The 25,112-nt window shown below is 37.5% G+C and overlaps 1 protein-coding gene across 2 annotated transcripts in view; it reads right to left on the reverse strand.

The window, feature by feature from the left end:
• The window catches only part of GYPA (glycophorin A (MNS blood group)), a 35,407-nt gene extending 11,915 nt beyond the window's left edge, over positions 1 to 23,492 (reverse strand). The window contains exons 1-2 of one of the 2 annotated variants that reach the window (XM_047091825.1): positions 23,336 to 23,492; positions 19,949 to 20,032 (exon numbers count right to left, since the gene is read on the reverse strand). In XM_047091825.1, the coding sequence (XP_046947781.1) occupies positions 19,949 to 20,032; positions 23,336 to 23,378 (127 nt within the window). In that variant the 5' untranslated portion in view covers positions 23,379 to 23,492. The remainder of the gene's footprint in view (positions 1 to 19,948; positions 20,033 to 23,335) is intronic. The other variant, XM_047091824.1, reaches the window with a different exon arrangement.
• Positions 23,493 to 25,112: the final 1,620 nt, after the last annotated feature.

Here is a 25,112-nt window from a genome sequence, read left to right on the forward strand (position 1 = left end):
GGAAGCTGTTTTTGCACAGTATTTTCCATAACTTTGAAAAATTGTTGAAAGGGGGAGAATCGTGATGATTACATAGGACGAAAGTTCTGCCTCATGCCTCCCTGTCTCCACCTCCTTGGTCCAATTCTACTTTCCTGGTAAAAATTAAAACAAAGGCATGACTGAATTCAGTTTTCTTCTTGCTTGATAGAGGGTGAGTCAATTCTTTTTTCTCTTTCAAAAGTAGAATTTCAGAGTTGTAATAGAATTGTAGGAAATGCTGGCTCCAGTCTGAGGTGACTGGCTGAGGATGTGGATAACCAAGTGATGTAATAAATTCTAGGCCATGGTTATTCTTTAGAATAAACATAAGCATGCAAATATATTCTCATATATCCTTTTAAAATCTCATGAAATGCATTATAAATTGTTTTTTAAAATTAAACAATTATACTTTTAAACTTTATAAATGTAAAATTATGAATTGTTTTATCAAGTTTGATAAATTAAATAAGATTTTTTATTGCAAAAATAATCTAGGTTCAATGAAGAAAAGTTGGGAAATGTGAGGAAAGCAAGAACAATATAAAAATCATCCATTATCAAACCACCCAGAGATGGGCACTTTAAACATTTTTGGTATATAGCCATTTGAACTTTTAGCTACTGCATCTAAATACAGGATCGTTGTGTTTTAAGTATGTATAAATATGTACATAGTGTTTAAAATATTATACCACAGACATGCACCATATGCCACAGATTATTCTTCTATGACAAGATTTTTAATGGCTGTATAGAATTCCATTGTATGAATGTACCATTGTTCAGTCATCAATCACTGACTTTGAGCATTTCTGTTATTTATGCTTATGAGAGTTATAAATCATTCTTAGATAAGTATCAGTGAACTAAACTCTGTGGATGTATCTCTGCTTATACCTTTGAAACATTCTAGTGAGAGAAATGGGGCCCAACCACAATGAAGAGTGAGTGGAAAAGTGCTTCCAGACGTTCCCCAGAGAGAGTGTCACTTTGGCGCTTCAGCTAAATGCTCAAGGTTTCCTGGGGAATCTACAAAGAATTGAAAATGTCTGACATTTCTGGTCAGTCTACTCAAGGTCAGAGTACCAAGACCTGCCTCTTCCTACCAGCTGCCAGCTAATCCTTACCCCCAAATTGTGCAGGCAGGAAACATTATCCCCAAACTGTTTTCTGCAATGTTTTCCCCTCTTTTATAAATCCTATTTTCACCATGTTCTTCAACTTGGTCCAACCACCTGATTCATCACATGTATTTAAAAAAACTGCTGTACAGGGGCACCTGGGTGGCGCAGTCGGTTAAGCGTCCGACTTCAGCCAGGTCACGATCTCGCGGTCCGTGAGTTCGAGCCCCGCGTCGGGCTCTGGGCTGATGGCTCCGAACCTGGAGCCTGTTTCCGATTCTGTGTCTCCCTCTCTCTCTGCCCCTCCCCCGTTCATGCTCTGTCTCTCTCTGTCCCAAAAATAAATAAACGTTGAAAAAAAAATTAAAAAAAAAAACAACTGCTGTACAGATTCACTACATATGATAAATGAAATATACCTCTAAGTTAATCTTGAACACTCAGGTGTGATGATTTAAAAGATAATATAAGAAAAAACATTTTTAAACAATAACCTGGTGATGGTATTTGAAGTTCCAGCAAATATTAAGATCAAAATTATGGAAAGAAATATTTTTATTGAGGATCAATGAAAGTGTGTAAAAATTATAAAAAAGGATAATTAATGAACGAACTTATCTATAGCTCTTAGTTAATGTTACATCTCCTTTATACCCTTCAGTTCAGTATAATTATTTACATGTAGGGCATTAATTTATAATTGCTTTAGGATACCAAATAGATTCTTTTGAGATGTAAAACTTGTTTCCAGGACTGCTAGTTCCCAGGGCTAGCTCATTTTGAATTCCCTCAGCATTAGAAGAGTGCTTTGTACATAATAGGTATTCAGTGAAATACTAATAGTTATACAGTTTTTGGTCAATTTCTTATAGAGAAACAACTAGGTGAGTTTCCAGATTGCATCTAAAATGAACATAACAAGGAAGTAAATAAGCCCTACTCAAAGTGGCAGGTACAGAATGAGTGCAAGAATATTTGAAAAACACGCATTCACAGAAGACCAACAAAATACTTTAAACATTTCAATAACATTCACATATTTTAAGCCCAAGAAAAAAAATCTAAAAGTGAGAAAGAAAACAAACCACACCCAAATTTTTAAGGGTTAAAAGTGTTAAAATTCTAAAAACTTTAACTGAAGCCAGTGAGGAGTTTTCACTGTGAGCACAAATATGCCCCTCCTCCAGGCTTCCTAAGTCTTCCACAGGACATCAGGGACTGCAGGAGTCTGGGGCCAGTGAGGGAGGTGTGCTCAGTCTAAGGGCTGCGGACCCCTTCCTCTTTATGCACACCTATAAGGCCTTGTGTGATCCAGCCACCCCCCCTTTTCTCCACACCTCATTGCTTGCCCCCAACCTTCTCTCTTCAGGTGCAAGCCACACTAAGACGCCTCTTGGTTCCTGAAATGTCCTGTACTCTTTCGATGCCCACACCTTTGTGCTTCCTCTTCCCTTTGCCAGAAATATCCCTTCCCAGCCTCGTCTTGCCTAGTTATCTGCTTTTCAGGTCGCAGTTTAATACCATTTCCTTTTGGAGGTCCTTTCTTATTTTCCCTACCTAGACCACAAACTCTACCAAGTCTCCAGGGTTTGGCATGGTGTGGTAGAGTCCCAGTGAAACCTTATGATTGACTATTTGTAATCCAAATCTGTCTTACCAGGGCCATCATGGTTACAGGGAACCTTGCGTATTCATTCATTTATACATTAATTTACAAAAGTGTTTTAGCATGTTTACAAAGAACACAACAAACAAACCAACAAACGAATAATTCACGGTCTTCACAGCAAGGAAATTCCAGTTTAGTAAAGAAATCCAAAGATTTAACCCATGTATAATAAGGTGTCTTAGGGTGGTGGGGAAGTGGGAGCACAAAGGAGACTATGGTCAATTCTCTGGGAAGGAGGAGAAGGTGGAAAGGAACACCTCCATGAGGTGTTCTCCTCTTGAGAGAACTCTAGGATTTTGACTGTGTGGCTATTTAGGTATAGAGTCGTTAGTGTCAGCAATGTGTTGGAATTTGATACTATTAAGGGAACTGCAAGTATCTATGCAACTGCAGCACAAGATGCGAAGAGAACAATGCAGCAAACAAGGGAAACAGCTGAAGAGGTAGTGAAGTGCGATGTGGTGTGGGCTGTGGTAGGGAATTTGGACTATATCCTTAAAGCAGTGGAAAGACCATAAAGGGTTTGAACCAAATTTTCATTTGGGGAAGATCACTGTCAATAGCAGGCTGGATGATGTGGGAAAAAAGAGCATGCCCAGAACTCATCTTAAGAGGATCCCACCTTGTGTTCAGTAGTGGCCAAGATAAGCAGTCCCCTGGGAACCCAGCCACACCTCCTCACAGAGCTTCCTTATCACTACTTTGCATTGCTTTTGGTGGAGAAGGCCTGTAGTCTAAAGGCTTAAAGGAGGAGAAAATTACAGCAAGTTGTAAAAAAATATGGCAAAGACCCAACAATAGTATCTAACATTTCTTAAAACTGGTACATTAGTGCTCTGAATTTTAAACAAAGTCAGAGGAGGAGAAAAAAGTATTTTAAATGTATAAGCAAAGTACATGTAACTTTTAAAAAATTTTTGATATTGAAATGAGAAGATGCTTAGGGAAAGAGACCCCGTCAAAATAAGTCTTGAACTTTATCAAAACCATTTTAATTCTCTAGCAAATAGACTTTTTTTCTTTTCCAACAGCTATTTCTCAGAGGAAAGCAGAGTTTAGTGGAAATTTTGTTCCGAAGAAGTAGAGGCTGAAGCCCAAAGCTCCAAATTGTAGTCAGAGCTCAGGAACATCTAACATCAAAGGCAGCACATTGTTTAGAGGAACAAAGTCCTTGAGGCAATTTCCAAAAATTGCATATACTTTATTCAAGTCCCAATTGTGAATGTTGTGTTTTACTTGCACCCTTACAAAACCTGAATGGTGGCCAAATTGATTTGAGGCTAAAAATTTCCAGTTATGTTCTTAGAAATACCTGCTTTAATTCTCCAGATTTAGTTGTTTTGATGCAATTTCTTACCACAGTCACCTAAAGTCACCAAGACAGTAAGTAAATACTTACAGTAAATAAATGAACAAATGTCTTAAGAGCAACTTAATAAAAAATGCTTTTAAACTTCTTTGCTCAATAATCAGATATCTGGAGTTGATCTATAAAATGATCTTTGTCACGGTTTTCCTTCCATTTTCAGAAAGAAAAATAGATTATCTTGTAAATATTTCAATAGTAGTTAATACTTGTGCTTGCTTAGCAGTATGAAGAGGACTCAGATATCTGTTACTAAAATACATAGTTTGCAAAAAAAAATGTCAGCTTGAAAGAAAAATAGCTCTACTCACTCACATAAATTTTTATATTTTCTAGTACTTAGTTAAATTTTACAGAACTTGCTGGTTATTCTAAGATAGATTCACATGGGACAAATTGAATAATTTTATCAAACACTTCAAATTAAATAAACTAGCCCCTGGTTGAAAATGTCACCTAGGAGAAACAAAAGAAGTATCTCTTTGTACATTCCCAGGTGCTTAAGCTACTTTCAAAATTCAAGGTAAGGAAACCAAAATCCATAATATATACCCGTAACAACCATTGGGAGTATTTTGATGTTTACATTTGACAGCAATAGCTCTCCAGTCTATCTCGCTCTCCCACGTTCCTTGGCCCTAATCAGCTAATGGACATCTGAGGACACATGCAGTTATGCAAAGCAGCAAAATTTCTGTGAATAAGGGGATACACAGGGCTTTTTACAATAGAATCTTCAGTTAGATTGATTAGGTAGAAAGCATCAAAGCAAATTTGCAACCATTGAACAACAGATGTGGTTTGCCTAAACCTCTTAGGGATGGGCTTATGAGAAAGGCCTCTCTCTCTCTCTCTCTTTTTCTCTTGTGCTCTGGGCCCCCAGATTTCTGTAAGTAAATTGGCTTTCAACAAATCTGATTGCATCATTCGCTAATGAAAGGTCAATTTAAATACTGTCCTTTTTGGGGCGCCTGGGTGGCGCAGTCGGTTAAGCGTCCGACTTCAGCCAGGTCACGATCTCGCGGTCTGTGAGTTCGAGCCCCGCGTCAGGCTCTGGGCTGATGGCTCGGAGCCTGGAGCCTGTTTCCGATTCTGTGTCTCCCTCTCTCTCTCTGCCCCTCCCCCGTTCATGCTCTGTCTCTCTCTGTGCCAAAAATAAATAAAAAACGTTGAAAAAAAATTAAAAAATAAATATTGTCCTTTTTAACTCAGAAGGTACTTTTACATTTTATATTACAAGGTCTCTTGGAACAACTAATCCAACTTCCTTACTTTACACATAAGAAATTTGATATCATAAAAATTAAATGATAAGCTCAGTTTAACACAGCTGGGAAGGAATAGAACCAAGACCTAATTCTGCTGGTTCCAATAATGTTTCCATTTCCAGATCTGTGACTGGTCAAAATCTTGTAAGCAAGATTTCTTGGATGTATTAGCATATTAGCTGGTGAACATTGGGGTGCATTGTACACACACACAAAAAAGACAATTAAATTCTGGGATCCTAGGGCCAAGGAGTTTTAAAATAGTCATGTATTATTCATTTTGACTTTTTCACACCAATTTATTGTACTAATTACATTGCATCTCTTAGCCCTCAGTGTCCTCTTGCTATAGCCTCTTGCTACAACCATTACTGTTCTAGTAATTTTGACACAAGGGTCATTTTTTAAATCTGTTCACTTTTCCTAGGAAGAGAACAGCCAGACTATTCCTGAAAAATCCCACTGCCATATATATGTGTATATATATTGAATATATATATATATTGAATATATATATATTGAATATATATATAGAATATGTATATTGAATATATATATATTGAATATATATATATATTGAATATATATATAGAATATATATATTGAATATATATATATATTGCATATATATATAGAATATATATTGAATATATATAGAATATATATATTGAATATATATAGAATATATATAGAACATATATATAGAATGTATATATAGAATATATATATGTAGAATATATATATATTGAATATATATATTGAATATATATATAGAAAATATATATATTCAATATATATAGAATATATATATTGAATATATATATATAGTGTATATATACACTATATATATATGAGGTACTATGGAAGGTGTGTCCGCATTTGGCTACCCAACATTACACATTTCCTTAGTTGCTCTAAAAAGTATACTCTGCAGTCCTTACCCCATGCTTACTTACAATGACTCGCTGGTCGAAACTGGAAGGATGGGAAGAATTTGAGGTAGAAATGTGGAAAAGGAGGAATGAAGGTAAAGAAATAGCATGTGAAGACAAGCACATTGCAGTGTGCATTTGTGTGGAGACCAGGAAACAGGTGGCAGGCAAAGGCTGGCAAACTTCTCAGATTGACAAGAATTTAAAGTTTAAGTAGAAAATTAGTGCAAAATAAAACACAAGGGTAGCTTCAGCAAGGCCTCAAATTCCTCATTTAAAATTTTGTTTCAGTCCCCAAATACTGAAATGGCATTTGCTATGGCACTTTGTACAAAGTACATTACAGAGACTGGAACTGAGTCACATAATTTTAGGTTCTGGAAGGGTGTAATGAATGGATTAATATACCACCCAGAATATTAAAGATTCCAAATTTTCATGACTATATCATCTCACACTTATAATATCTGAATTGTTCCAGAACATTCACCTCCTTTCTTTCTTACCCTCACAGCTCTGCCCTCACAGTTGTGCACTAAAACAGACTGAGACGTCTGTATATTGAGGCAGGGAACATGAGAAGGTCCCTGTCACTATTCCCAGGGTACCAAGAAGGAGGGGCAACTTGTGGGCCCAGGACACATTTAGGGATACAATGGGGAATAGAGGTCCAGTCTCCTAACACCATCCTCTGGGCTCTATCCACCAAATCACACGGCTCTCCCAAATAGTTGACATTCTAACATGAAATGTTATTAGAAGGAATAAAAATAAAGTGCAATATTGGACAAATAGCCTACAATTTTGCTTTATGCCAAAACTTCCAGTAGCCGAGATCCTGTCATGATGTGATAAAGTCAGCTCTTACAGCTGTTGGTTTGGGTTTGGTTCCCTCCTGACTTACAGTTGATAGAAGTCTTATCTTACGAGAGCAAACTCTTACAAGGACACATCCTGCATATGAAATGCCTTAGTTTCCAACTCAGAAAACTAAATTTTCTAAGTGCTATAGGTTTTTTTTTTTTTTTTTTTTGGCACTGGATGACCATGAATATTGGTTGATACATTTATTTGTGGAAGTTTTACATAGCTAATCTGTGGTAAAATAGTGACAAAAACTCACATCCGCTGACTTCCAACCCAGTGTCTTTTCTGCCAGGCCCTATTATTTTATGCAGAATGAATGTATAAGTGGGGATCTTGCCTGCCCCACCCCCACCCCCAAAAAAATGTTTGGAGAAGGCTTTGGCTGTTAAGCAATAATATACTCAATTTTGCTCTTGAACCGAAGGATTGACAAACTCAATCTGGGTCAAGTTGTCATTCATTTTTCTTTTTTGGAAGGGTTTTAGTAAGCCAAAATAGCCAGTTACAATTCAGAAAAAATGAGCTTGCTAAAGAACAGAGTGGTTGTTGTGATAATATTTGAGCCTAGTGTTTTGAATATCCCTCAATATTCTGTTTGAACTTTCTGATCCCTAGCTCTTAAGGAAGGGAACAGCCTGTTAACTGGTGCATTTAGCAGGTGAGCTGTCAAACGCAATGACCCAGCTTCTGTTCGTCTATAGAGTGACATGCTCTGGTAGTTCCCTTGAAGCGAGGTAGTCACACTTCTGCCTTTCCTTAACTTGATAGAATAATAGCTCCTCATTGAGTCTGACTTGAAGCTGCTGTGGACTAGAATGACAACAGCTTCCCTCAGGAACCTTGAACTTCATAGCCTGGTTCTGTACTACCCAGCTGCTGGCCATTCTCGTTGTCCCAAATCATTGTTGAGGCAGCGGGGTTAGAGAGATAAATCAGCCTATAATCTCGGCCAATGTACGTTCTTCAGCCCAGACAGAAAGAAAGCAAGGGATGTTCATCTACATTGTCCCAGTGAGAAAAGAGGTCAGAGTTCCAGTCCAGTCCAAGCTTTGCCACTAACTGGCTGAGGATCTGAGTAAGTCACTAAACTTATCTGAGCCTCAGTTTCTTGCTTCTAATATGAGAGTAATGGAACAGATATCCTGTAAAGAATGTCACTACTCCAGAATCATGGAAATTTATATGGCTGAGATAATAATATTCATATTTAACACATTATGTATTCATTACATGCTGGGTATCCTCTCTTGCCACCTTCAAAACCTGAGAGCATATTATTATATATTAACCATTATTTGTAGAGGAGAAAAACAAAGATCAGAAACATTGCCTAACTTGCCTAAGAGATTCAGCTGATAAATGGCAGAGCTGGGTTTTAAATTCAGATCTATTTGACTGCAGAGCTGTCTGCAAAGGTCTACTATGATCTATGCAGAATAAAAAGAATGAGAGCCCCAAGTAAGTTGCTTTGAGAGATTAAATTCTCAACAAATTATGTAACTACTCTCAAACAAGTCTTCACTTATGGCAAAGTAGGGCTAAGTGAAAAGATACAAAAATAATAACTCACCTTGTGTGTAACCTGAGGTGGGAGGGGGGTACCTCTAACACAGAAGGGCAGGGTGACATGTAGTGTCACAGCCATATTGTGGAAAGACAGATGTTTCTGGTTAGTAACAATTTGTTAGCTGAAACCTCCCTTTTTTTGAGCCAAGCATCTTTCAATCCACTTACTATGCCTATCCCAAATCCTCAGAACAAAAGAGGATCATGTACTTTAGGTGTGCCAGCTTTATTTAAAATATTGGCATTTTGGAAGCTGAACTTGCTGCACACATTAGGTTTGAACTTAAGGAGTTAGGGTGGATGAGAAAAATTCTAATTAAAAGTGAAGGGGCGCCTGGGTGGCTCAGTTAAGCATCCGACTCTTGATTTTGACTCAGGTCATGATCTCAACGATTGTGAGATGAAGCCCTGCATCGGGTGTGGAGCCTGCTTGGGAGCCACTTTCCTTCTGCCCCTCCCCCAGTGGTGCACTTGCTTGGGAAAATGAAAAAAAAAAAAAAAAAAAAAGAAAATCTTATCCCAAGGTTCTCACACCACTGATACTTTCTGCCACTGGTTGAACAATGACAAATAGCAACAATAAAAACTAGATCAACATTCTCAATCCTGACTGCATATTGGAACCATCTGCGGTGCACAGGCATGAGATTCCAGTGTGCTGCCAGTGGCGGGAGCCATCGCTCCAGACTAAATCCACATGTAGAAGCTTCATTTTCCAGGGCTTTGAGAGCTACTCTTAAATTTTCTGAGGTTCTTATGGCACCCTTATCTAGAGCTTGAACAAATTCAGAAGACAATTGGATAGTAGCCTGATTTGCTTGAGAAATACTAACATTCACAATTTTCCATATTACATGATGGTACGTCTTGTGGTTTTGTCTTAGAAAAGCCCCTCTCCCCCTGCAGTTGATTTAACTACATGCAGTTTGCAAGGGTAAGCTCCTGAGTGTGTGAAACAGACGACAGGTGGAATGGCTCTACTGGGAAGGTGGGCAGTAAGCCTGGAGCCTCGCACCCTGTGTCCACTGCCAGCTAGAGGCAGCTCCAAGGAGCTCTGCGAGAACTTAGCTAGGAAATCCTCAGTCTCAAACTGACTTTTCAAATTGCAGAATGAAATCCCTTGTGCAAGAGTTGGCAGACTTTCTGTAAAGGGACAAAGAATAAATATCTGAGGTTTTGTGGGCCACATGGTTGGTCTCTGTTACAGCTCTTGTCGTTACAGTGCAAAAGTAGCTATAGGCAACGTGTAAGCCAAAGCATAAATAAATAAGTGTGGCTTTGTTCCAATAATTATTGATAGACACTAACATTTTATTGATTTTATAGATTTTATTAATTTTTTTAACTTTTATTTATTATTGAGAGGCAGAGAGAGACAGAGCATGAGCAGGGGAAGGGCAGAGAAAGGGGGAGACGCAGAATCCGAAGCAGGCTCCAGGCTCTGAGCTGTCAGCACAGAACTCGACATGGGGCTCGAACCTACGGACCATGAGATCATGACCTGACCTGAAGTCGTTCGCTTAACAGACTGAGCCACCCAGGCACCCCGATAGACACTAACATTTTAATTTTACATAATATTCACATGTCAGAAAGTATTATTGTTCTTCTGATTTTTTAAAGCACTTAAAAAAGTAAAAGCCATTGTTAACTTGCAGGCTATCCAAGACCAGTGGTGGTCTGGGTTTGGCTCCCAGGCTGTAGTTTGCTGGCTCCTGCATTACTGTATTTAGAATCTCTGGCTATGGAACTCAGTTGTCAGTATCTTATAGAGACAGTCCCTCAGATAATTCCAACATGTAGTTAAGATAGTGAATTCCTTCATTAATGGGCCTTGAAATCAATTCACTGTGTCATTACTGGCATTAAAATAGTAAATTGTACAAAATAGAAGAGACTGCATCACACATAATAAGGACACTTATTATTTTGTGGAATTTTGTTTCATATATGTTTATGTATTTGTGCACAATGACTTACAGTATACATTCACTACGTCCTAATCACATGTGAATGTGTCCTAATGTTGATATACCTTGCTGTACCCTACCTGAATACCTGGCCTCCAGAGGGGCTGAGGGAATCAACATCCCATGACACAACTGAAATCCATTCAAGGCACCCATGAGCTGTTGCCAAGTTGGCTCCACCCTAGAACAATCTTATCCAGCTTTTATAGAGTCCCTAAAAGCAGTTAGTTTCTAAGTGTACTGAATCATTAAAATGATTTAAGAGTTCTGAGAGAGAATTCTTAAGAACATAAAGTTAACCACTGGGATAATTACAAATAGGTTATATACATTCAAAACAGGAGGAGGATAAAAGCAAACTGACCATAGTGTGTATGTCAAAACATCAGAAATAAATCATTAAAAAAAGAAAAGTGTGGAATAAAGGCAACAAAAGATACTACATGTCACTTGTGAGCCCATAAATGTACATAAATTAAATTTCCATATTAAAATACAAAGACCTTTAGATTGAGTCAAAATAGGAAAAAAGGCCCCAACAAATGTATGCTAGATCACAAGGAGCACAAACAAAACTAAAGAATGCAAAATGTGTAAAAAAAAAAGTGCAAAGGTATGTTAAATAAAAATAAATAAAAACAGGAATCAAAAATTTAAGATTAGACAAAGTAGAATTAAAGGCAAAGACACTTAAAAAGACATGGAGGATTAATTTATACTGTTAAAGGATCTATTACACAATGATTCTTAGGTAAATATGGGCCATTATATCTCCAAAACAGAGCAACAAGAAATATAAAGCAAAAGAAGAAATTGACAGAATTACATGGTTGTGGAACAATTTTAACAGTGATAGATCAATGAAGCAAAAACAAAACAAAACAAAACAAAACACTGACAGGACCTGAAAAATATCTGACTTGCAATCACAAGTGATTGATGTTGACTTTTCTGGAGTAATAAATCAATGAGAATAAACTTTACGGTGTGTCCCTACATTCCTATAGACTCATTTTGAAGTGAGGTTGCTGAATTGCCTGACAAGATGGCTTTGAGATCTGTACGTGACAGAATAGCTCAGAGGACACCAAGAGGCGTATTTGTGCAGTGTCTCTCCTAGCAAGATGCAATTTCACTGCCATGGTTCATCTTTCCAGTTGGCTTCAATAGATGGACTATACTCACTTTTCGTACTTTAGGATTATTTTCTTTCATTTGATTTTTAAGTGCAATCATGACTGAGAAATAAGTGGTAATCATCAAAGGTATGATCCTTAGATTAAAAGGTACCTAGCCCAGATTAAAAGGAGCAAAAGGCTAACATCATAGTCCCCCAATTAGGGTTCATTAAGTGCAGCAGCAGAAGACAGACCATCAGCTTTCATTATAGGCTCCACTTTAGTGAAAGCATAAGCAGAACACTGACAATGTTACAAGTCAGAAGAGCCAAGCCTGAAACAAGCCCATATGACAAACGATGTAGTTTAATGTATTGATTAAGTGCATAGATTCTAGAGCCAGCCTTTGTGGGTTCAAACTAATTTCCCTACTAGTTGAGGCCTTGGGCAGGTTGGCTAATTTCTCGGTACTCTTGTTTCATCTTTCGTAAAATGGGGATAATAATTGTTGCTTACCTTATAAATTACTGACTTAGTAAAATGAGTTAAAATATGTGTCAATTTTTGCACAAATAGAAAAGCTGTTCTTAAAATTCCTATGGAATTTCTAGAACCACAAATAACCAAATTAATCTTGAAAAAGAACAAAGGTGGAGGACTTACACTTCAAAATTTCAAAACTTATTACAAAGCAACAGTAATCTAAACAGTGTGCTGCTAAACCTCTTACTCAACACATCTCTGGAGGCAAAGGAAACAAAAGTAAAAATGAACTACTGGGACCTCATCAAAATAAAAAGCTTCTGCACAACAAAGGAAACAATCAGTAAAACTAAAGGCAACTGACAGAATGGGAGAAGATATTTGCAAATGACATATCAGATAAAGGGTTAGTATCCAAAATCTATAAAGAACTTATCAAACTCAACACCAAAAAACAAAGAATCCAGTGAAGAAATGGGCAAAAGACATGAACAGACACTTCTCCAAAGAAGACATCCAGATGGCCAACCGACATTGGAAAAAATGCTCAACGTCACTCATCATCAGGGAAATGCAAATCAAAACCACCATGAGATACCACCTCACACCCGTCAGAATGGCTAACATTAGCAACTCAGGCAACAACAGATGTTGATGAGGATGCGGAGAAAGAGGATCTCTTTTCCATTGTTGGTGGGAATGCAAGCTGGTGAAGCCACTCTGGAAAACAGTATGGAGGTTCCTCAAAAAACTAAAAATAGAACTACCCTACGACCCAGCAATTGCACTACTAGGCATTTATCCACGGGATACAGGTGTGCTGTTTCGAAGGGACACATGCACCCCCATGTTTATAGCAGCACTATCAACAGTAGCCAAAGTATGGAAAGAGCCCAAATGTCCATCTATGGATGAATGGATAAAGAAGATGTGGTATATATATATACAATGGAGTATTACTCGGCAGTCAAAAAGAATGAAATCTTGCCATTTGCAACCACGTGGATGGAACTGGAGAGTATTATGCTAAGTGAGATTAGTCACTCAGAGAAAGACAAAAATCATATGACTTCACTCATATGATGACTTTAAGAGACAAAACAAATGAACATAAGGGAAGGGAAACAAAAATAATATAAAAACAGGGAGGGGGACAAAACAGAAGAGACTCATAAATATGGAGAACAAACTGAGGGTTGCTGGAGGGGTTGTGGGAGGGGGGATGGGCTAAATGGGTAAGGGGCATCAAGGAATCTACTCCTGAAATTATTGCTGCACTGTATGCTAACTAATTTGGATGTAAATTTTAAAAAATAAAAAATAAAATTAAAAAAATAAAAATAAAAAATAAACTCTGAGGACCAAAAAAAAAAAAACCCAAAAAAACAAAACAACAACAACAACAACAAAAATCCCACAACAAAACAAAACAAAACAAAACAAAACAAAACAAAACAATGTGCTGCTGCTCAAAGAATCAAAGGAATAGAATTGGGAGTCTAGAAATAAACCCACATTTTTATCAATCAATTTTCAACAAGGGTTCCAAGACCATTAAATAGTGAAAGAACAGTCTCTTCAACAAATTGTGCGAGACAACTAGTATCCTAATGCAAAAGAATGAAGTTGGATTCTTATCTCACATCATCTAAAAATATCAGATCAAAAAAAGGACCAAAGACATAAATATGAGTGAAAATTATAAAACCCTTAGAAGGAAACATGGGAGTAAATCTTTATGTTCTTGGATTTGCAGTGGTTTTCTTTTACAATATAGGACACCTAAGGCACATGCAACAAAATTTTAAAAAATAGATAAATTGGACTTCATCAAAATTATAAACTTACTGTGTTATCAAAGGATGTTCTCAAGAGAGTAAAAACATGATCCACAGGATGGGAGAAAATATTTACAAATCATCTATCTGATAAGGGTCTTGTATACAGAGTATATAAAGAACTGTTATAATGTAACAAAACCACAAACAACCCAATTTAAAAACGGGCAAAGAACTTGAGTAGACATTTCTCCAAAGAAGATACACAAATGGCCAACAACCACATGAAAAGATGCTCAACACCATTAGTCACTAAGGAAATGGAAATCAAAGGAAATGGAAATCACAATGAAATATGACTTCACACCTACTAGAAAATAACAAGTGTTGCTGAAGATGTGGAGATATTGGAATCTCATACACTCCTGGAGGGGCTGTAAAATAGTGAAGCTTCTGTGGAAAAAGTATGGCATTTTCTCAATAAGTTATACATAACATACCATATGACTCAGAATTTCTACCCCTAGATATACTCAAAAGAGAATTGAAAACAAGTGTTAAAAAAAAAAAACTTGTACAAGAATTTTTATAACAACACTATTTCCAAAAGCCAAAAATGTACACAAGACCGGTTGTATATGAAATATTCAGAATAGGGAAACAGAAAGAGAAAGCAAATTAGCTGTTGCCAAGGCTGGCGGGGGTGGGGGTGGGGAATAAGAGTTTAATGCATTTGGTACTTCCTTTTAAGCTTATGAAAATGTTCTGAAACTAGATAACAGCTATAGGAGTACAGCATTGTGAATGTATTAAATACCACCACTGAGTTGCACATTTAAAAATGGTTAAAATGGTGAATTTTATTACATGTATGTCTCCACACACACAAAATTAAATATATGTACCTGGCTTAAAGTTGTGCTTGGCAGTAGGTAAATGCTCTATGAATGCTGGCTATTAATCTTTGGAATGTAACTGTATACAGAACCTAATCTATACTATACCCATCTAGAGATGGATGCACCAAAGTTGATTAGCTATACATAGAATTTTGTACGCTAAAAATAAAGATGGCACCTTCTTTTCTGGTGCTTACGTATAATAATTTGTATACAAGGAAACTCTTAACAAAAATCCCCAAATAGGCACCTGGGTGGCTCAGTCGGTTAAGCATCTGACTTCGGCTCAGGTCATGATCTCGCAGTTTGTGACTTTGATCCCCACGTCAGGCTCTGTGCTGACAGCTCAGAGCCTGGAGCCTGCTTCAGATTCTGTGTCTCCCTCTCTCTGGCACCCTCCCCTGCTCATACTCTGTCTCTCTCTCTCTCAAAAATAAAGATTAAAAAAAAATTAAAAAAAATCCTCTACTATAATTGGAAGAGATGATTCTTCTTCAAAATATCTTTCACTTAAAACTTGCACATAGCGATTAATGAATTATTTTTAAATAAAATGGGCAAAAATTCTTTCACTTTTTGATAGCAAATGCACGTGTACTCACAAAGGTATTTCAAAAAAAATTATATATGACAAATGTAGGTAAAATGATCCTAAGACAAATATTAAATTCAGCACGATATTAGAAGAATACTTTACAATAGCCAAGTGATTAATACTAGGATGTGAGGTATAGGGCAATGTGATAATATCCATTGATATAATTCATCATTCAACATATTGAAGAATAAAAATACTGTGAAATAAATAGAAACTAATAAGATGAACATTCTTAAAGAAAACCAAACAAAAGTTTAAAAAGTATTTCTGTTATGTTAGGTATAATAGATACTTTCTTTCTTGTGACAACTGTCAGGAAATGTATTATTTTACCATTAAGCTATGGAAGTCAACTTTCAAAGTTTCAACAATGATGCATAAAAGGCATTTTATAGAATTTAAGATCTTTTCTTTTTCTTGATTAAAGCTCTTTGTTTAACGGTAGCAAGAAATTTCTTAACATAAGGATTATTTGCTGAAAGCCGCAGACATCATAATTAATGGTGAGACATTCATATTATAGACAGTCTCAAGACAAGGATGACTATCACGACCATTATGCAGCATTAACTAACATAAATAACATTTAGAAGTTCTAACAAATGCAATATCATAAGAAAAGCAGCTATGAGCATTTATTTCAAGTGAAGAAGAAACAAAATTTCACTTTTATAAGGAATATGATTCTTAATTTTGGAAATTGAAGAGAGTCAACTATTTTAACCAAATAAGGTTAGCCATGTCACTTATAAAATGAACGTATACAAAGTGATAAGTTCATCTTAGGCCATTGATAATTTGAAAATGTAATGAAATATATTTTAATTAAAACAATAAAAGGACATGTAAAATATCTCTTCAAAAGGAAATACATAAAATTTATCTAAATTTTTTTTCAGAATTTTTTTTCCAAATTTTTTTCAAACTCTTCAGAGGACATAAGATAGGGCTCAGTGAAAAAACATGATATATTCCCAATTCAAAGATTTACTACTACAAAATGTTTTATTTACTCTGAGCCAATTTATTCATTTCATTCTATCATTCATTCCATTCTAGCCAAATAACCTTGGAATATTTTTATGTTACATAAGGGATAACTTTCCCAAATGATTCTGAAACTCATCTGGAGGAATAAACTAAAACTTCTGGCTTCCAGCCGAGGCAAACTAGCTTCTTGCAGATCAAGCCTCCTGTCCACAACAAGTAGAAAAGCTGAGCAAATTTAACACATCTAGAGAGGGCATCAGAGCCTACCAAGACAGCAGGCTCTGAAGGTGGAGAGGAAGTACAGAGAGGTGAGCTTGCCATTGGCTTTCCCCTGAAGACATTTGTCTATTTTCAAGTGAGATCTGAGAGGCCCTGAAACTTGTGAGAGATTTTAATGGTCTCACAGAACTAGGGGTTCAGGGCCCACTGAGGAGGAGTGGGAGTCATGACAAACTCAACACGTGTAAAAAGAAATTTTTTTAAGTTTATTTATTCAAGTACTCTCCATACCGAACATGGCACTCAAAACTCACGACCCTGAGATCAAGAGCCATATGCTCTACCAACTGAGCCAGCCAGGTACCTCTTATTCTAAAAAAACTTTTTAAAATAAACGCCATGAGATTTTTAAGTTGGGGCCTCCAAAGTGCTATTCCCTAGAAGTGTGTGTGTGTGTGGGGGGGGGGGCAGGGAACAGAAAGTGAGCTTTCAAAAAGATGGATTGCTAGCTGCAACTCAGTTGCTCAGTTGCTGAGTGGATTAAGATGTTTCTTCTCAGTAACTGCCCACTGGAAGCCAAGATCTGACCTGGCACTGGTTTGCCTCACCTCACTTACCTCACCTCAGACCTGACTCTGATGGATCCCAGCTATGTTTAAAATTCTGACATGTTATTCATCATTGATTTTTTGAATTAATTTTGAGTTTTTAAAAAATACTTTATGAAAGTATTTATCTTGATGACTAAGGTTTTGGTGCCCCCTTAAATTTGGTCCTGAGGTGAGTACCTCACTTGTCCCATTCTAATCTTCAGCCCCGAGTCCTACACTTGAAATTAGTGAATTTCACTGCATGCAAATTATAACTTGGTAAAGCTGTTAAACACACACACACACACACACACACACACACACACACACAGAGAGAAATGGTTTGTTTTCATTAGCAATCAAGGAAATCAAAGTCAAAACATAAATACACCATATTTTTCACTTAACCTTAATTTCAGATACAGATTTCTGGGACACAATTTGGGAAGAAGGTACTGAGACAAGATGCTTTCAAAATTTACTGATAAGTATATACTTTGGCATAACTTTTGGGGAAGCAAATTTAGCAACATTCATCAAAATCTTTAAAAAGTACATATTCTGACACAGAAAGATGAGTCTACAAGGATGTCCATCATAGTGTTGTTTAGGTAGTAAGGAAGGCACTTGTGATGAGCACTGGGTGTTGTATGTAAGTGATGAATCACTAAATTCTACTCCTGAAACCAATATTACCCTATATGTTAACTAATTACAATTTAAATAAAAACTTGAAACAAACAAAAACAGACTGTAAAGTAGAAACAACCTAAATATTTGAAACACGGCATAGGTTAAACAAACCATAGTTAGGCATCAGATGTAATATTGTGGAGCCATTAAAATGTTTTGTAAGTGTACTCATTAATATGGAATAGATGTTTTTTAAGTGAGGAAAAGTCAGGTTTCAGAATATTATACACAGTAATTTTTAAAAAAAAATTTAACGTTTATTTATTTTTGAGAGACAGAAAGAGACAGAGAGCTAGCAGGGGAGGAACAGAGAGAGGGAGACACAGAATCTGAAGCAGGCTCCAGGCTCTGAGCTGTCAGCAAAGAGCCCGACGCGGGGCTCGAACCCATGAACCGTGAGATCATGACCTCAGCCGAAGTCAGTTGCTTAACTAACTGAGCCACCCAGGAGCCCCTACAGTAATTTTTGAAGTACATATTTATAAACATGCCTAGAAAAAAACATCTGGAATATTTGTACCAAAATATCAACAGTGCTTATTTCTGGATAGCAGATCAGGAATGATGCTCTCCTCTCTTGAGGAAGAAAGTAGAATATGTTGGGTAAGGCTGAGGGTTCTATGGTCAAACCTCCTGGATTTGTATCCAGCTTTCCTGCTCACTGACTGTATGTCCTCAGGCAAGTTTTTAAAACGTTCCGAACCTCTTTTTTTCATCTGCACGATGGGAATAATACCTATTCCACATAGTTGTTGTGAGAATAAAATCCACGTAGAGGGCTTAGCATAGTGCCTGATATACAGAAAGTGTTCAGTTTGAACTAATACTTTTCTGATTTTTCTTGAATGAATACATGAAAAGTTAAATATATGCCATGACCCTTGTTTCCTCTTTATATGTGGTTTTTGTAAAGGTGACAGTTCATTGTCTCTATCACTGGGTAATTGCTTAAGTTTAACACTTCTGTCAGTTATGTCGGTTTCTTGGAAAGAAACCCAGGCCTTTTGCTTGTATCTTCAAAGCAAATTGCTAAATTTGAGTCTGATTCCAAAATATCAGAGGAGATGAAGCTTTAGCTGAAATGATGTCAGGAATCTCCTCCAGCACCTTTGCTCTGGCAGTTGGTATGACGCCTGGGGACAGAGAGAAGAATGTATGGTATTTTATGATTTGGGGCCTACAATGGTTTTAGAGTCATTTAATTTTCTGAGACAGACATGGGCCTGGCTCCCATGATGTTACAGAAGTCTCTTAGTGAACAGTGTCCCAAGGTTCTATGCGTCTGACACTTTTCTGATACTCTTAGCTGCTGGAGTATGGCTGTTGGCAGCTTGGGGTTGTGTATCACAATAGAGTTGTGTGTCATAACAGATATGTATGAGCTGTGTATTGTAACAGATGTGCACAAGTTGTGTATCATAACAGAAACAAGCCCTATTAAAAGTTGAAAATGGGAAAATTCGTAATGATGGTGTATCTCCTCTGTTTACCGACAATTCTTGCTTTTTTCTCTATCAGATTCCTGAAATAAGAGTCAGCAGACATTCTAACCAAGTTTATTTGAGTAACCACAATGAAATGCATCTGCCAGTATCTTGGTTTTCCTGTTCATATTTGTCAGCATTGCTTAATGACAGAGGCCTCTTAGAAAGCAAAGATTATTTGTTCAGTTTACCTTTTACATTTTTTTTTACCTTTTCCTAATTATGTTTTTTTTAACCTTTTCCTAATTAAATATGCAGAAATGATGATAATGGCTGGAAATCTATTACCCATCTACTTTTGTTGGCAACTTACGTGGTGATTGAACAGTCACGGCCCTTACTGGTGATTCGTGAGTCACTGAGACACTTTCAGTAGTTAGTTGAGAGGAACTATAGCCTATAAAGACAAGTTGAGGAAATTACTTAAAATGTGCTTCCCCAAAAGGTTCACAGATGTTTTCAATAATCTTCTAGAAACCAAAGTAAAAAGAAATCCATCACAGGAATGCTAAATCTGGTTTGCCAATTTAAAATTAGTGGGTGTCAGTCTTGAGGTACCGTCTCTTTTTTCCCTTCTTAGAGGGATCCTTCCCCAGGCATTCATAGTGAGGTGTCCGTTTCTGTCTAAAAACCCAATTTTACCCCAAGATTATGAGATTTATAGGTTTGGGAACAAGGCTACAGGTCATCTCAGGCTGACTTTTGGGAACTCATAGAAGTTAAGCGATGGAAGGGATTTTAGATACTATCTATTCCGTGTTTTATTCAATAGGGACAAGGAAACGGATGCCCATGAGGATGAATTCATTTTCCACAGTGAAACTAGTCTGCTGCAAAATTCTGGTCATTTGTTATTTCTGCAACTATTATTTATTGAGTGCTTACTATGTGCCTAGCAATGTGTGGGATGCATAAATAAAGACACAGGTTTTACTAGTAAGAAATTCAAGTAGTCCCTGAAACCCAGCTCAGAACTCTTCCCTACAACATTTACATGGACAGAAAGGCTCTCTTTTTGGATTGCTGAGAAAACGGAGATGGCTGTTTCTTTACTTACTCCTTCTAAGCATGTGCTTTTCAAACTGATGTACCTGCTGACATATGGAATAAGATGTCCAGGGTATCATGGTATACCTACACAGAGCTCTCATTTTGCCTAAACAAATGAAAACAAATATTCTTTCCTTCCTTCTCCTCCCTCCCTTCCCCTTTTCTCCCTCCCTTTACTTGCTTCCTTGCTGATTCACCCGATATCCTAGGACATGTCAAGAGCTGTGCTAGATTCTGGAGATACACTAACGAATAAAACCTGTGACAACACCTGTTCCTTGGGATCTTCCAATTAAATCAATAAATTATGGCCTAGCATGCAAATTTTGCACAAATTTTAAAGTAAAACCAGGAAACTGAGGGTTTACTTTAGAGGGTCCTGGTTTATGAATTTCCTGGTTGAAGTGTTACAATAGTGCATTCTCAAATTCCTTCTTAGTGTCCGAATCTGATTTTCAAATAAAAGCATTGAACACACTCTTGTCCAGTGTCAGAAATGTTGCCTTTGTCCTTCCCCCAACTTTTGCAAGGTCAGCTTCTTCCAGTCGTTCACCTCTCTTCATAAATGTCACTTACTCCAAGAAAAATTTCCTGCTACCCTTTTGTAAATCAGCCTTCTGCATTATGTTTATCGCCTTTCCTGGTTTAATTTTATTGGTGTTCTTTATCATCGTTCTTATGTTAGTGATTTACTTATTCAGTTTAGGGCTGGTGCTCCCTCTCACTGCCCTGACTGTGTGCTCCACAGGAGCTCACTGCTCCTACTGGCGTGGGCTCCGTGTCCAGCACCTGACACACAAGCGCCGAATGAACAAATGAGTAAATGAATTCAGGGATTGGGAATCAGATAATTTCAAGAGAACTTACTCTCCATTTGGAGAATGACATCTGATAAATTTAGAATTAGGAATAGTGGCTTTACCCTCAAGATCTCCAGGGAAAGAAATATCATCTTTTCTTTATTTTTTCCCCTAGCCAAAGATGTTTAAACCACTTTCCAGGTTCTCTACTTAAACTAGGGAGTAAGGGGGTGCTCAAACACCTTTCCATTATTCCATTATTCCAGAGAATGTCTTTGGATGGTTTCAGAAAACGCAAAGATGATGGCACCATTTGCAATGAGGGCCGCGGGGGGCCTTTGGGGTCGCATGGCCTTGATGACCTCTCATGAACTGTCATTGAAGACCTTAGTACATTATCCACTTGAGCAGTTGTAGACATGAAGCATTTATTTCTTCTCCAGGAATCCTTTCCAAATATCCCCCACCCCCTGCCACAAAAAACTGGGTAATGTATCTAGTTCGATTGAGTAGGCCTTCTTTGCCCTCTGAACAGCACAGTACCTCTTTTCTTTTCTGTGTAATAGCTCTAGAAGTATTGGAATATATTTAAATATTATACTACATCCCTTCTGCTTGTTTTCTTTTCTTCAAGCTAAATGTTTTCATATTTTGCTACTTAAAAAAAAAGAGTAATTTTGTTAGTCTCCTGTTTTCCTGTAATTGTCCCATTTTCCCTGACTTCTCAGAAATCATCCTCACACACCCAGATTTGTTCCCTAGCCAGTAATTACTATCATAGCTAAATTATTTACTAATTTGCTATTCCTTTGTATAGTCCCTATTTCATTAGTAGGAGGCAGGTACCAACACTGTAGGCATTTTACAGATGAAGATAGGGAGGTGAAAAGAGGATAATTTGCCTTAATGTCCCCCAGCCTTTCAGATGTCAAACCAGGTTTGAGCTTAGTGCTGTCTCTTCCTCATCCCTATGCTTTAACCATTACACTTTTTTATTGGCTAATATATCTTAGAAAGTGCTGGCTCCCTTCTCTATCTCCTAGAGAGTGTCCAGTAGATCCTTAGTATGTGCTCCAATTTGAGTTAGAGCCATGTCTGAGGGCTCCATACATTTCAAGTAACTGCCTGCTCCTTATCTATGTATTTCCAACACGTAGACAATGCATTTGAGAAGACATTAACCATCACATTCTCAGAAAAAGGCCCCAAATATTGCTAATTTAATACAACTTGGTAATACTCTACATTATTTCTTTATCTTAATGAATTGATTTTGATTTCTCCCCAAACCACCTAACACTTAAGCCAATAAGCTGCTTTTTCTTCTTCCTCCATCATACCTCAGTAAAAGACCAAAGCGTGGGAAACAGCTCCCCCACGGATGCAGACTTCATGCTTGTAGCTTGTACTTTTTTGGCGGGTGAAGGAGATTATAATTTTTTACAAAACGTTTTGAAAACTCAGGATCACATATCCACCATCACTTTCACTAACGACCATTTAATTTAGAAGTTAACCTCATTAAGCACAAATAAGGCAATACATTTATTCACACAGAGACATTTCTCATTATATTTGGTACAATTCTTTTCACTGTGGCGAGGCTTTGAACTGAAGCATGCTACTGGAAAATTGTGATCCAGCCACAATTACAGAACTCCTTAACCCAATTCCCTCCACCTTACCAGCTGAGTCCCAATAGAAATCCATCCACCAGACTGGGCTCTGAGATACTACTCATTTATTTATTCATTTAAGTAAGATAGAACTAAAATCAGGTAGTTTACATTTTAGCCTATAATCTGACATCCACTATAACAGCATCATGCTACAAAAAGAAATGTACTTACCTGAGAGTAGTAATACAGTTAGTATTATTGTTTTTCCATACATCCTGAGATCATGAGCTGGCTCTCAAAAGTCAGTACCAGAAAACCACCAAAGACAACTGGAGTGCAGTCTGTGGCCCCAGCTGGGACTCGGTTATCTTTCCGACACACCTTTCTGAGGCATCAGTTGATAGGCCTGGGAGGCATTTTAAATTATGCAAATTTGTGAAACATCTGTCAATAAAGATACATGGATAGCGGCTTCACGGATTAAAGTGTTAAGTAAAATCTTCACTTCAGGGAACTGGGTGTTACATGTTAAGTCTACTTTGCATAAATTAAGTGGGCATTGCAAGGCAGTGGTCTCCAGAAGCTGCCCGTTTGAACGAAGAGGAATTGGACCTTGATGGCCTGAGACTGGGGCCCTGAGCAAGGCTGGGGTAGCTATCAGGGAGCTAGAGACCTTCTCGGTTTTCATGTAGGTGTTCTCCTGGGCCAGGACGACAATGACTTCTTACACGTGAAATAAATGTATTTGAGAGGTTACCTTACCACTGAGTGCTCTGGGGTTTGAAAGAACTCCCCAACTCACGACAAGCCACACAGCGATATGAGAGTACATGAAACACAGGGAAATTTGAATTCAAAACAGCATTTCAATTCAACAGCTAGTGCCCACATGGCTGCGGTCAGTGAATCATCTCTCTCCAAAATATGCCTCACTAAGTAAGCGTGAGTGAATGCCAAGGCAATAAATGCAAACGCTCAAAACCAAAAATAGACAACCCCAAAATCTTGTTGTAAAGCAGGTTAAAATGTGGGTTATGGAAGGCTGAGGCATATCCATTTTAAAGGGAGGCATAAAAAAACAATCATATGAATTAAATCTGAAACAGCTCAAAGAAGGTGATCTCCTTCCCGTGAGAGCCGTGAATATCTTTCCTGTTTGACCCAGAAAATCAATTTGCTATGTCAGCAATTTGTCAAATAAATTATATGTACATTTTTACCCAAAATGTGGTTAAGAAACTATTTAGGAAACTAGTGGTTTGCAGCCTCAGGATATGGAGCCACAGACAAAAAAAATAATCATTTACTGGGGAAAATATGGAGATAAATGTTAGCTAACATCCCAGAGAGGGGTTCTGAGGGGATAAAGAAGGCACTGAGATGCAGACCTGAGGGGGAACTAAGACTGAGGGACACAGAGGGGTCTCTGAGAGACAGCGCAAGAATGTGAAAGCCCCAGAATCCTGAAGCCCCTCTGAAGCCTGTGCCAATTCATGCAAAAACAATTACAGCAAAATTTACAAATCATTAAATGTAACCAATATTCAGTAAATGAATAACTTGCTTAATTTAGTATTTGCTATGGCTGGATATCAGATTGGGTTGCAGAAATTGTTTTCAACAGATACTCAAATAAAGGAGATTTATTTTGGATATTATTATGATCAGTAAAGATTATGTCACATGACTTCATATTTTTAAGGAGAGAACAATTATCATGAGCCTTAAAAATGCTATTGCCCTTTGAAAATAGGTAAACAAGGGGCTCAGTCGGTTGAGCATCCAACTTCTGCTCAGGTCATGAAATCACGGTTCATGGGTTTGAACACTGCATCTGGCTCTGTGCTGACAGCTCAGAGCCTGGAGCCTGCTTCAGATTCTGTCTCTCTCTCTCTCTCTCTGCCTGTCCCACACTCATGCTCTATCTCTCAAAAATGAATAAACATTAAAAAAAAAGAAAATAGGTAAATAAATTAGTCACTATCCTCACAATGGATTACTATGCAGC

Source organism: Lynx rufus, unplaced genomic scaffold, assembly GCF_022079265.1.
Source record: "Lynx rufus isolate CCGP_SWC_20201006 ecotype Redwood Valley unplaced genomic scaffold, mLynRuf1.p SCAF_3, whole genome shotgun sequence".
Taxonomy (NCBI): Eukaryota; Metazoa; Chordata; class Mammalia; order Carnivora; family Felidae; genus Lynx; species Lynx rufus.